This window comes from Haemorhous mexicanus, chromosome 1, assembly GCF_027477595.1.
Source record: "Haemorhous mexicanus isolate bHaeMex1 chromosome 1, bHaeMex1.pri, whole genome shotgun sequence".
In the NCBI taxonomy this organism is placed as follows: domain Eukaryota; kingdom Metazoa; phylum Chordata; class Aves; order Passeriformes; family Fringillidae; genus Haemorhous; species Haemorhous mexicanus.
Window position 1 is genome coordinate 98,790,899 of NC_082341.1, and position 13,862 is coordinate 98,804,760.

Genomic DNA, 13,862 nt, shown 5'->3' on the forward strand with positions numbered 1-13,862 from the left:
AAAACCTTTTCAAAACTAATAGCACCTCAATGAACAGCTATTAGTTTTCCCATATGTGCTCTGAAAAACTGTGTTCTCTGTATGTCTGCTTTTGTCAGGGCATCTGTCAGAAGACCTGGATTTTACATTCAGAGAACTGGGTGATAGCTTTAGAAGAACTTTGAGCTATTTTTTTTCCCCACTTTTAAAAATCTTTTTTTTGACAAAAGTTTCTTATTCCCCTGGAAAAAAGCATATGTCCCATCCCATGCATGTAGAGCAAATGGAACACCTCCTTGCAAGCATCCTTTACTGAATGCATAGGCTCTACTTCATCATAGAGCTAAGTGGCAGAAAGACACTGAATAACCATTTCTTGAGACCCAGATGTTACCTGCTGTGAGGCTGCATCAGGATCTCTGGTCATTGCAGTGTTTCAGTAGAGATCATCAGGAGTGTGTTAATTAGAGATGGATTAAAATAAAAGCCTCCAGCTCTACCAGAACAGAACTAACCTTGCAAGAAATTTGCAGTGGATTGATAGTGGATCCCTCCAACCAGTACTTCCTAGCTGCCTTGATCATAGATTCGTTTGTTCCACTCTCATTCCCTATGACAGATGACTCCTGCTTCCTCTCTGGGGTCAGTTAGTTGGTGCTGGTGTCTCCCAGCTGGCCCAAAGTGGTCTTCCTGCTCTTGATGCTTCAAACTGGGTCACTGCACTATGGATGTCATTCATTTCCCTCATCAGACAGCCAAAACCTCACAGCTGGGGAGGTCTCTGATAAGGAACGGCCAAAAGTTCACCTGCCTGGAAAGGCAGATGATCCAACAAGTTGTAGATGTTAGGATAGACCACTGGTGCTTTCATCCTGCCCTCCTAAATCTCCTTTGCCCTGCCACTTTCCCTGTAAATGGAATTAAATGCCTTGCAGCTTTGTTATGAGTCATCAAGTTACAGGAAGTTAAAAACTTGGGTGAGGAGTCCACTACCAAAAGGAGCAATTAGGAGAGCTGAGAGATAGAGATCCTCCAGTAGATTTTCCTTCTGACTCAATGGGAAGTGGAAGGGCAGCACCTATGCCACCTAACTCTTCCAGCCTTTCTCAGACTCTTTCCCCAGTTCTGTTTCTGATATTTGTGCATCATGAGAACAGATTTCTCAAGAAAATGAGAGGATTTTTCTTTTTCAGATTTTCATGCGTTATGGTCGCCAGCGCTGGAAACTGAAAGGCAAGATAGAAGTGAATGGCAAGCAAAGCTGGGATGGAGAAGAGATGGTTTTCCTCCCTCTCATTGTTGGACTGATCTCCATTAAGGTATGCATGCTGACTCCTTTGCCTGCAAGCAAGGCAGGAGTCAAGAACCTGCCTTTTCATGCACCATCAGCAAAAAACACAGAAGCAGATCATTAAACTCTGTAGAAACGAGCCATAATTAGTATTTCTGACACACCTACTAAAGTGCTGTAGTATTGTCCAGTTTAGATACTACAAGATTAATCCATTTATGAGAGCTGTTGGAAAGATTTTTTTCCCAAACTGGAGTCTTTCCATCACTGTTCCATATCTTCATTGCCCTCAGTGTCCCAACACAGTTTTCTCCTGGCTGGAAGTCAGTATGCTTTCTTTTCCATAAGCTTCCAACCTAGAGATACCCATTCTCTCACCCTGTCTAGAAATTGCTCCTAGAAACCATTCCAGATGTCCCTGGTTAGGAAGCTTAAGCAGAAGAATGTCTTGAAAGTTTTAGGGGAAATGGCCCTCTTAGACACTGTAAAGAGTTTATGAAAAAAAATGCAGGTGACTACAAAACCCACAACCAAAATAATCCCAGATGTGTCAGACAGTAGGTTTTTAATGAAAGGCGGGTTGTGACACATGGTGAGTCACTCTCCTCAATCTAACACATAGGTTTAAGGTGGAAAGTTAGGAGAGAACCCCTTTTTATAGTACACAAGAATCCCAGTATTATTAAGGTTAATGTGTATATTCTCTTCCCTTTTTGGACTCTGTCCAAACACTTTCACATAAAAGGCTCAAGAACTGACTTTTAAGCAAACAGGCAAGGCTGGTTTGTGTAGGAGCTGCATATAGAACTGTCACTCTGAATTCCCATGCAAATATATCTCTAAATATGAATAGTGCTCTACTCCTACTGTAACAACATACACAGAGGTGGTTCCTCAACAGTAGATCTGTAGAAGTCCTCACCAAAGGCCATCCTTGGTGGAAACAATTACATGGCTTCAGAGTTACAAGAGAGAAATACCTGGAAGAGAGCTCCCTTGGGAATTACTAATTAGACAAGTTACATCAGGAGATTCCCAGTCAGGAATTTGTCAACTGCTGAGACACGCTATGGCCTCCCTGTTCTCACTCTTCCCTTGGGCTCTGGTTATCATTAGTGCAAAAGATCAAATACCAGACTAGACAGCCCCTTGGTCTGAGCCAGTATGGTTATCCTCTTCTGACTCCTAAAAAAAACATAAAGGAAACATGGAATTGTGATCATATGCAACTATGCATTTCCTAAAAAAACAAAACCACCACCAAACCCAGATTTTTTTCTTTAAGTAATGCAACAGACAATCATATTTTAGAAGCTTTTTGGCAAGGGGGCCAGGCCAGACAATCAAAACTATTATCTTGGGATTAAGGATTGCAATGCTCTTTGTGGTCATAAATATCCTGTTCTTGTCTCTTACAGGTCACAGAAGTTAAAGGGCTTGCTACTCATATCCTTGTGGGAAGTGTAACCTGTGAGACAAAAGACCTGTTTGCAGCTCGGCCTCAGGTGGTTGCAGTAGACATTAATGACCTTGGCACAGTAAAGCTGAACCTTGAGATCACCTGGTAGTAAGTAGAACTTGTTGGTCAGTTGATCAATCAATCAGTCAATCAATCAATCAGCTGTAAAACTTCAACCAAATAAAAATGGTTCATCCATGTGGGTTATTCTCTCCATATTTTTCCCTGCCAAGGAAGATTGTGAAGGAACTGTGGCCCAAGTTTGGTATATGAGAAATAGTTCATGGTCAGCCACAGTTTGCTTGCTTTTCCTCTGGTATAGAGGATTGTGCCTAGTTTCAGCTGTTAAATTAGGTTTGATAAGAACTGACATTACAAGGTATGGGAACTGCTTAGTGATGATAGAATTGCCTAAAGCTTACTTGAAAGCTTAAAAATGGGATATAACTGAGTGCTTATATGTATATATATATTATATATATATATTTAATATTTTTTAAAAATCATTTTACGGATTTACATTAGCATAGCAAAGTTCAGGAGCTGGCCCATCTTGAAAAGCTGGCTTTTAAGGGCTTCATACACCACAAAAGTGATGGGAAATCTCTTGGTGTTTTCTATTCACATTGGTCAGCATAGGTGAGCTGGTAGCCTTAGGATACAAACCCAATTCTCAGTGCATTTTAATAAAACAAGTAAATGTAATTTCTGAAGAAGCGTTGATGCATTTAACTTTTTACAATCATGTGTTCTGTTTCTTGTAATGCAATAAACATGAAGACAGCAATAACAGCTCCTGGTTTCCTTTACAATGCAACAGCTCTATTAATAGTTGAGCACCTTTCTCATTAGTATGTATGACACTTGGCAACTCAAATGCAAGAATACTTTTCATGTGAGAAGAATAACATCAGACTAAACTACATAAGTGATTCTGAGGGAACACTTTTATCAGAACCGAAAACCACACTTCTGAGACTGCTGTCTAATTAACAACATTTTCTTTAAACACTTCAGTTTAAAAACTTGCTACCTCTGGGTTTTGATGTGCTAACAAACCACTCTTTCAAAAATGCTTTCTATGGACCTGAAAGTCCCTCTTGCTCAGCCTAACAACCTTTTATTTTCTCCTCTCTTGCTTGTGTATCTGTAGCCCCTTTGATGTTGAAGACTTGACCCCATCCACAGGAAATGTGAGCAAGGCATCTGCTCTCCAGAGGAGAATGTCCATGTACAGCCAAGGCACTCCTGAAACACCAACCTTCAAGGACCACTCATTCTTTGTAAGCTCTGTTTGGCTTCGTGTTTATGTAATGAGAAACCTTAGAGCAGTTCAAACACTGCAAACATTTCACTGCTTTACATGTCTAAGCTTTTTTTGCCCTGGTTCTAGCAGGTTACCCTTACAAATACTTATAAAGCAAGTGCATTCCTAGCTGCTAATCCTAAAAGAAGGTGACTAGGATCCTGGCACCTTTGAAACTATGTGGCCAATTAATGCATACCTATCCTCCTGCCTGACTGCTGTGATGCTTGAATAATCTTTAAAAAATGTGTTTTCATTTTGCAACAGTAGTTAAGCAACTATTATAGCACAAGTATTTTAAAGTATCCTGTGATAAAATTTGCCCCTGTACTGAAGATATTCACAGGGTGTTCCTACATTTTTGCATGAATCGAATTCTGAATGCTTAATCAGGCCATCTGTACAGAGATTAACTTTGCAAGTGCTGCATCCCATGCCTGTAATTTAGTACTCTGCTGCAAAGCATTCATTTAACTTGCCCTTCCTCACACCCTCTTTGCTTTAACTGTTGAAGAAATGGCTGCATCCCCTGCAAGACAGGCCAAAGTTGACAATCTTAGATGCTCTTCAAGACACTTTCTTTGACAAGCTTCGTCGCAGTCGCTCTTTTAGTGACCTGCCATCGCTCAGGCTAAGCCCAAAAGCAGGGCTAGAGCTATATGTGAGTCCTGGTTTTTGTTTGGTGAAGGATTTTTTCAGTTCCTGTGTGGCATTTCCATTCCCACGCATGCTTCATGTGTCGCTCTCTGTTGCAACTCGCTCATTTTGCTGACTGATTAGAGGGCAGAACATAACTGTGAGCCCACGCGGCTTGCATTAAATCAAAATTCCTCTTGGTTTCCACAGGGATAATGATCAGAAGTCAACTATCTGTGGGCAGAGAGCAGGGCAGGAGTACAAGCCAACAGTGTTCTTAAAAATCACCTGCTACACTGATTGAAGCTCTACTTTTGCCTAGTAACATGACTTTCAGAAGCTAAAGGCATGCTCATGTCAAGGGAAAGAAAAAATAAACCTTTGGCTATGATTATGCTTAGGGAAAAAAGGCTGCTAATAATACTAGAAAAAAATGTCAAGTTTTGGACACTTAAGCTTAACAATATGTGGATGCCTACAGTTCTTTCCAGCAAATTGTCAGCAAAATAGTAGTTGCCTTCCATCTGTGCCATGCATTTCTGTGAGCTGGCCACATAACAAAGCAAGGTTTGTAGGTTAGATAGGCAGGTTGTGACTCCTATAGTGATTTTTCCCCTTATGTCAGTCAGAGATGAACATACATATATATATATATATATATATATATATATATATATATATATATATATCTGCCCTGATAAGTCTGGAGTCTGCATAGACTGGTTTTGCTTCTTTAATGATCAGTGTCCTGCTCAATACACCACCAATTTTGCTGACTCATTTCAGCAGAAACTCATGTTGGAGAGGACTCCTGTATGACTCTTGTTCAACAGTTGTTACAGAAATCCATGCCACGTGCAGGACATTGGATAAAAAGAAATAGCACAGTACTGTCACCACTTAACCACCATGACTCTAGAGAAACTTCTGAAGCAAACTGTGTTACATTTTACAGATTGCTACTTTAGAAATCAGAAAATAAGTAGAACAGAAATCTGTAATGAGTAGGAAAATGCAGACAAGGTGGCTTGTGTACAATCGCATTAAAAAGAGCCATGGTACAGGAACTAGAGCAGTGCACTGGAAATGCTGTTTGAGAGAATATAGTAGGGTGGGCAGAATTCATGACTCTCTGGAGATCATTTCCTAGAGCTCTGTATTTAGCAGAGGCATGGCTGAGCCCAGGTTTTCCAGAAGTTTTCATGCTGAAATTGAGGAGCTGTGCCAGATGAAAGCGGAAGTTTGATTTGAAATATTTTTTCCATTTCTCAAGTCTTGAATGCTTCTTTAATCTTTCTCCTTACCTTTTTTTTCCTGGGCACATTATTTTTTTCCTCTTTCCAATGCTGCATTGAAAAACACTTTCTCCCTATTATCTTTGCAGTCGAATCTGCCAGATGATGTCTTTGAAAACGGGACAGCGGCCACTGAGAAGCGGCCTCTCTCCTTCACTTTTGGTGACCTGCCTTACGAAGATGCTGTGCCCCCTGCCAACTCAGCAGAGTCCTCGTGTGCTCATGTCAGCTCCAGCCCTGACATCACTGCAACCCCCACCCAGCACCGAGCCCTGGAGTCCTCCCAGAGCTCAAGCCTAGACTGTAGCAGCAGCGACTCCCGCAGAGACTCTGTTGCTGAGCCAAAGGACCTGCTGTCCCATGGAGAGGGAGCGGTGGCTGAGAGCAAGAACGCCCCCAGGGCAGCTCCTGAAGTTTGCCAAAAGATCTCTGATGCTGGGAGCGATCGTGTCTTTGTAGAAACGAGCGTCCCGGTGTCTCTCCTGCAGGACACGGATGAAGGCTCAGAACTCAAGCCTGTGGAGCTGGATACCTATGAGGGCAACATCACGAAGCAGCTGGTCAAAAGGCTTACATCAGCAGAGACACCCCTGACCCCAGAGAGGCCGCCTTGTGAGGGATCCATTAGTGGGGAATCAGAAGGATATAAGTCTTATCTCGATGGAAGCATTGAGGAAGCCTTGCAAGGGCTTCTCTTAGCTCTTGAGCCACATAAAGAGCAGTATAAAGAGTTTCAGGACCTGGATCAAGAAGTGATGCATCTAGATGACATCCTAAAAGTGAGTACATTTTCAGAAAATGCTACCCTAAAGAAAATCTGAGCAGGTGGAATGTCCTTGCCTGCCTCGCAAACATCAGAGTAGGCTTTGTGGAGAATAGTAGACTTCCCTGGTAGCAGTAGATTTGCTCCTGATTGGAGCATCCTTTCACAATATTGCATTTTTAAACTTTTGTCAGCAATGCGCTTATCATAGCCTTGTGTCCTCCAGCAACAGATCTTTTATCAAAACCTGGGGGAAAGAGAAAAAGGTGCTATGACAGAAGGGTAATTAAATTATACCCTTCTGAACGCTTTGTGAACCATTGTGAATCACCTCTTGTGAACCCATTGCTTGTGCCATACTGGGGATCAAATATAGCCAAACTTCTGCCTTTGAAATCTATGAGTCACATCCTCAGTGGGTGTACTTTAGCACACTGCCCCTGAAACTCCTTGGAGCTGTGCAAAACTACACCAGCTGAGGATCAGGCCTTGTAGCCGTAGAAGCTGAATTTTCTAAATTGCCAAGGGGGATTTAGAAGCACAAGTGTCACTGAAGGTTGCTGTCCCCATGTCACCTAGGCGTGGCCTTTTCCTTTTTCCCTCATCCATTTTCGTAATGAAAGACGTCCTGTCATCACATCAAGATGCAGAGAATAATGTTAAAAATCAGAAGAAAAGGGGTTTGCATGTGTGTTGTTAATATGTTTACTGCAGGTCACTGTTACTCGTATCTCCCCCGTGAATAACAACTAATGACACGTTACTCTGCAAACAGTATTATATGGGAAATAATCATTTCAAATGCTTCATATTCATATGCAACTTGGTCTGCTAGTCATTTAAGCCTCATCATTCAAAAACATGGCTGAGATGGAAGCAGGGAATCATTATCTTTTTACAAAGAAACTTTGTTAACATCCTTATTTCCATTGCATGATACTTTCCCAAATTAAGCATTTTTTTGACAACCTGCAGCCCCCGTTCCTTGCATTATTTATTCCTAGAGAGGTTCGAGCAGGCAAAGGTAACATTATTATTATTTTCTAACTTGGTACAAGAGGTCAACTATCCAAAGGGCAGAGAGACAATAGAGACTGTTTATTTAGGCTGCTTTTATCAGAAGTTACAAACGGACAGACATGGGATGGGGACAGAAAGCACGGATGTGTGCAGACAGGATTCCTGCACACTCGAGATGGACGCCTCTTCAGATCTGTTGAAGTCTGGGTGTCACCTATTGATCAGCTCACAGACTGGCACTCAGCATCACCAGCAGCCATGCAGAAAAGGGCTCCTCATGCAGAAGGGTTGAGCTGGAATCCAGCTGTGGCTGAAGAAACCTCTCTTGGTCATATTAGATGAGCAGAAAAATGGCCCACAGGTAGCTGTTTCCGTTTGCTTGAAGAAGCTGCACTACCAAGCCCTGAAGGAAATGGAAGCTGAAACCTTTGGTGCTGCACAAGAAGCAGGATACAGCTTGTGTTGGGAAGTGTGTTTGATCAGCTATTGACTGTACAGTCAGTTTAAGGACTCAAACATCCTAAGTGCAAATGTATGACCATTAGTATTGTGTGCAAATGAATTACAAATGGAACTCCAGCTCTCTTCACCTCTAGAGCAGCTGGTGCTGGATCTGAACTCCTCAGAGGCCAATGCATTTTTCTGTGAGCTGAGACAAAGTCATGGCTCTTGCCTGGGACTGGAGGATGTGGCCTGTGTAATGGCACCAGTGGCTCATGACTGTTTCTGATCAAACAATCACATGGTGTGAAAGATGTTGAAGTCATTGCACCAGCCAGTGGAGATGATCCCTCAAGTTACATCTGATTCTTCAAGATAACCCTGGAGGCAATTCTGTGGGCACATGTGGATGAATTGCCACATGGGGCCAGGGTATTTCATACTTCCTACAGCAATAGCAAGGTTCCTTTGCGTTTCTTCCCTGCAGTGAGGTGGGGATGGTTTCCCCCTCTCTCCAGCACTGTTAATTTCTGAGTTACAATACTGCCTTTCTCTGTCACCTAGGAATCTGATACCTTCTTGGCTTTTCCTTGATAATCCATTTGGCTTCAAAGGCCAAAAAACTCCTTTCATTCCATCAATAAATGTGCAGCTATGGGATGAAATTCATTCCTGGCTAAGGTCTGTTAGAGTTACGTCTGGAATAAATCAGGTAGTGCCATTGGATATGTATAAATTGGCTTCTGTAGCTAGAACAGCAATTAAGGAATGTACCTTCCCCTTTCAACTTCCATTGCATTAATTCCCGTCATTCCTTTTGGAAAATGCCGAGAGCTGCAAAACTTGGATTCAAGAAGTACTTCTCATTTCTATAAAGTGCATTGAATTTTGCCTTTGAGGGTTTTCCTTTGGGGAAGAGAGTGGGTAGCATGAGGAGGGGAGGAGGAATGAAAGGCTTTCTCCAGTTCTCAGGCTTTGATTGTATATGCTATGAATATGAAGGCTTGAAATGAAACACCCAATAAAATAAAGTTTTAAAAATAAAATGAAGAATTTGAAGTTTTAAGCTTTATCAATTTTTTTTTCTTATCTTTCTTGTAGTAGCTAATATCTGGGGTTTTCATTGGTTCGTTCTGCCTTTGCAGTGCAAGCCAGCAATAAGCCGAAGCAGGTCCTCCAGTTTAAGTCTAACAGTTGAAAGTGCTTTAGAAAGCTTTGATTTCCTGAACACCTCTGACTTTGATGATGAGGATGGTGGTGGTGTGGAGGTTTGTAATGGTGGAGGAGGTGCAGACTCAGTATTTTCAGATACTGAGATTGAGAAGAATAGGTAAGTTTGTAGTACCTGCCAGCTGTGCTTATGCCTAACTGACACCCTGGCTCTTTGTCACTAACAGGGGATCCTGGTGCACAATTTATTCAAGGAAGACTGACTAATCCTTGATGAGTTTTAGGGTCAGAGGGCTTCCCATGGCTGCTGCATACAAAATCTTTAGTTTCCAGGACCATTTTTTTCCCTCTGTTCAAATATATGCAATCTGTCCTCCAAAGGAGAAGGGTAAATTAAATTAGGCTGACATAAATACTGGCAGAGCCTCTTCCTTGACATAGGTTTGGACCTGGCTTTCCTTGGATGTAATTACTAATTCCTCTGTGGTTTTTCCCCCCTCCCTTTGTCTTTTCTCTCTAGCCGAATGAGTCTTTGCAGTGGATTAAGCTTGTCAGTAACAATAACACAGGGCCAGATTTAAGCAGCATGATGTAGGTTGCCTTTGGAATGGAAGAGTGATGACTGGTACTCTGTTCATGGCCCTGCGTGTTACCTGCCCTTCTTTCATCACTTTTGGTCTTTCTGAGAAAAAAAAAAAAAAGCAAAAAAAGAGAAAACAAAAAAGCTGTGGTGTTGTGCCGTGGCCTGCCATTGTTGTGTGACTTTAAGATGCTGTGCTTCAATCATTAGATCTCAAAAGCATGTTTGCCTCCTTTGAGCTGACACGATGCCCAGCAGGCACGTAAGCGGCACTAGAGCTGGAAAAAAAAGAAAGGAACACTGTTCCTTCCCTGCCTGTGCTCTCCAGCCAGGGAGCTATACTACTCACAGCTTGCTTAAAGCAATTTGAGTGCAATGAGCAACGACTGTGCAGTTCCCATCATCTCATGTCCTCATTCCAGAATAAGACTTGGTAGGAAAAAAAATTTGGGAAATTGTGTTGCTTGCTAAACTGGCACTCTGACCTCAGTCCGGTCTGTGCTGATTTAAGGATCTAGCTTCAACCAGTTAAAATAGAAATTAAATTTTCTTTTTTTCCCCTCTGGCTCATCCCCAGACAGTGCACATTCCCACTTCCATTTTTAGATGTGTAAGTGTGTGACTCAGTGTAAAGATTGCAAGTGTTGAAACTTCTGAACTTGCAGCCAAACACACTTGCCATCTGGGGACTGACCTCAGGCTTTGCATTTAAACACAGGGAGGATCATTTGTGCAGCAAGACAATATTGGAAATAATGATTTAAAACACAGTAAGACTAGCTCTACACTCTTGCAGAAACAATTGGCAAAGTAAGCTGTACACATTGTGTCTAAAACTGCATATGAAAACATCATGTCTTACTTCAGCAGTGGTTTTCCTTTCCTTCTGCAGTGAACCTTAAATTTGACAGCAGGAGGACTATGCAAGCACAGAGCTTAGCACAGTTCTTAGTAGCTCAGTGCTTGGGAAGGTACAGATTGTCATGGGTCATGGTTCTTGATCCAGAGTGACGGGGCAGGTGATTCGTCACAGATGGGAGAAAGCTGTCACCACCAAGGGACAGTAACCACGACAAACCTTGCTGTTGAGGACATCACATCACTCAAGGCAAGCCAGTCAGGGGACAGGCCTGTCCCCTAGATGGGCATGTCCCTCCTGTACCCAGGCAGGACAGCCCTGCTCCTTTGTGATATGATGTGCCCATCACCAGGTTTCTGTGCGCTTTCAGCTCTTCTGCCGTGCTCTTTGCTCATCACCTTGTGTGTGAGTGGGGTGTGGGTGTGGGTGTGTGTCTGCTGTGGCAGCTGCCAGCCCTGCACTGACCTCCTCCTCCCTGCCTCCTCCCCAGTTACAGGACGGAACACCCGGAAGCCAGAGGCCACCTGAGCGAAGCTCTCACCGAGGACACGGGCGTGGGCACCAGTGTGGCTGGCAGCCCTCTGCCCCTGACCACAGGCAACGACAGCTTGGATATAACCATAGTTAAGCACTTGCAGTATTGCACCCAGCTCATTCAGGTACCAGCCCCGCCTCATTTGGGCATTTATTTTAAAATCATTCCTGCCTGCAGCACGGGTACAAGCAGGCTGGCAATGTCAGTGCTGCTCCTGCGAGGCAGTGGGAGCTCAGGGCTGGGACAGACACCATGCTGGGGTAGGATGGTGACACCCTGACCCCAGCCAGAGGTGCCTCCATCGTTTCCATCCTGGCCCATTTCAGAGCAGACCTGACATGTGAACTATATAGCTTGGCACAAGATGCCCAGGAGGGCTGAGGGGCAGGGCAGTGGGGGACAGGGGCATCCCCTGCTCTGGGTTACAAACTCCAGCTGGCTTTGCTGGCAGGTCCTCAGTGGAGTCGGTGCCCAGATAAAGCAGCCTGTGTCTTCAGAGGTAAAACAGGAACCCTGTCTCCACTGTTTAACTGAGCCCCAGATGAGCCTGCAGCATTCAAGAGCAGAGATAAATTATTGCACATGAGGCAGAGGGATTCTGTCTGCAACAGGCATGGAGAAGGCAGCATGAGACAGCCCCCCTGGGACATCAAAATTGTCAGTTCATGCTCACAACTAGAGGGGTTTTTCTGTAGGTTTTTTTTTCAGAGCCCATGCATGGCAAATGCAAATTTGAACATCCAGTAAGTGAGGTCATCAGGGTTTTCCTGACAAATCCAAACATGCTGCAACTTCCTCTTCACAATTATTTTACTCTTCCATCTTAGTTATAATTAGTTTTATTTGCCCAAAGGTTCATTGAAGCAATAGAGCGCGAGCCTGATTCCAGCACCCTGAGTGCTGAGCTGGAAACTCTGCTGACTCGCACTATGAGAAAAAGAGAGGGTTTTTGGTTCCAATACAAGACTATACAGGAAATATGCAGCTGAGCAAGGTGAACTTGAACCACATCCACACACAAAGCAGATTGGATATGAACATTATTTACATAGACTGCTGAAGAGATGCAGATAGCAGCAGCAGCAGTGAGTATTAGCAAGGATTAATTAAATAATAAAATTAATAAAGGCACCCAAGTAATTGATCAAAACTGAAATGGAGTGGAGAAAGAGCAGCTTGTGGTCTTCCTCTGTGCAGGGTTGTCCTGAAAGTCTATGGCCCATGTTGTGTGAAAGTCAGACTAGTATTCTTGCCTGGCTTTAAGTCTCGTGGTGATGGGTTTCTTTAGCTTTGGGGAGTGTGTAAATCAGAAATTACTTATGCAAATGGCTACTTAGATACTCAGGTGTTTGGATGTAGATGTAGATATTGAAGGTACAAGCAATGATGCATATCAACTAGGACCAAAAACTATCCCAACAACAAAATTTTTTATAAGTTAAGGAGATCCTGTGGTTTGAGGCAATGAATTTATCTTTGCACTTCAGGTGTTTTGGAGTTTTTTTGTTTTTTCTGAAGCTGGGTTCCTTTTTGGTTCAATGACTCCTTTTTTTCTCTTCCTATTTCTCTTCACCAGCAAATTGTGTTCTCCAGTAAAACACCATTTGTGACAAGAGACCTCCTGGATAAGCTGTCCAGGCAGATCCTCGTGGTGGAGAATATTGCAGAGATCAGCACTGAGAACTTGGGAAACATCACCTCTCTTACTGATGGTAAGAAATAACTTAAGGGCTTTCCTGCTGACAAGGATTTGCCTGGGCATGTGTGTCTGCTGAAATAATCACTGTGCAGAGCTCACCAGCAGTGCAGGAGAGGCCACTGTAGTAAGGGCTGGCTCAGGGACACCAGCAGGCGAGGCAGGTGTCACCTGCATTTGTCCTCAGTGCTGAAATGTGCAAGTGAGAAGAGAAAGGACTTCTCATCCAGCCTGATCTGCAGAAGATGGACAGGTGTCATTGGTGTTATGGAGTGAAGATACTTCCACCTCTGAAGATCCAAATTCTTCTTTCACCTTTCTTCCCTGAGGAAAGGCAGGATTTGCATTACAATATCAAAGGCATAATACAACTTCTTGAACATTTTCATTTTTAGTCATCTCTATGGAGAACTTCTTAGTTACTTTTCTTTTTGCATCTATTTTAATACTTGGAAGTGTTTGACAAACACATAGATACCCTCATGTACACTCTGGCAGGATAGGAAAATACTACAAGGTGTATTTACTAAATCAGAAAATTGATGCAAAAAATAAGTTACTTACTTGAAGCTGTAGTGTAGTGCTAGGACAGGGACCAAACTTGTGCAGACCATTTGTGGTGTTCCCCTAGTATTTTGTGCTACTTAAAAGGAAGAGACATCAATGCTGAGAACTGGATCAGGAGCAAATTTTCTCACATTACCGTGGGAAACAGAAAAAACATGTTACAAACCTGGGGTGAGCACATGGTCATGCTCTGTGAAGGTAATGGTTCAGGGAGACCCAGCAAACAGTAACTGTGTATCAGTGGGATTGGGTGAGATGTCCTCCA

General features: G+C 43.1%; 1 protein-coding gene across 4 annotated transcripts in view; it reads left to right on the forward strand.

Annotated features, from left to right (window-relative positions):
- The window catches only part of RIPOR2 (RHO family interacting cell polarization regulator 2), a 108,284-nt gene that overhangs the window by 85,536 nt on the left and 8,886 nt on the right, over positions 1 to 13,862 (forward strand). For 3 of the 4 annotated variants that reach the window (XM_059856937.1, XM_059856942.1, XM_059856948.1), the window contains exons 10-16: positions 1,173 to 1,298; positions 2,689 to 2,837; positions 3,883 to 4,012; positions 6,056 to 6,745; positions 9,336 to 9,520; positions 11,290 to 11,458; positions 12,911 to 13,046. In XM_059856937.1, the coding sequence (XP_059712920.1) occupies positions 1,173 to 1,298; positions 2,689 to 2,837; positions 3,883 to 4,012; positions 6,056 to 6,745; positions 9,336 to 9,520; positions 11,290 to 11,458; positions 12,911 to 13,046 (1,585 nt within the window). Of the gene's footprint in view, positions 1 to 1,172; positions 1,299 to 2,688; positions 2,838 to 3,882; positions 4,013 to 6,055; positions 6,746 to 7,835; positions 9,257 to 9,335; positions 9,521 to 11,289; positions 11,459 to 12,910; positions 13,047 to 13,862 lie in introns of those variants that run through there. The other variant, XM_059856956.1, reaches the window with a different exon arrangement.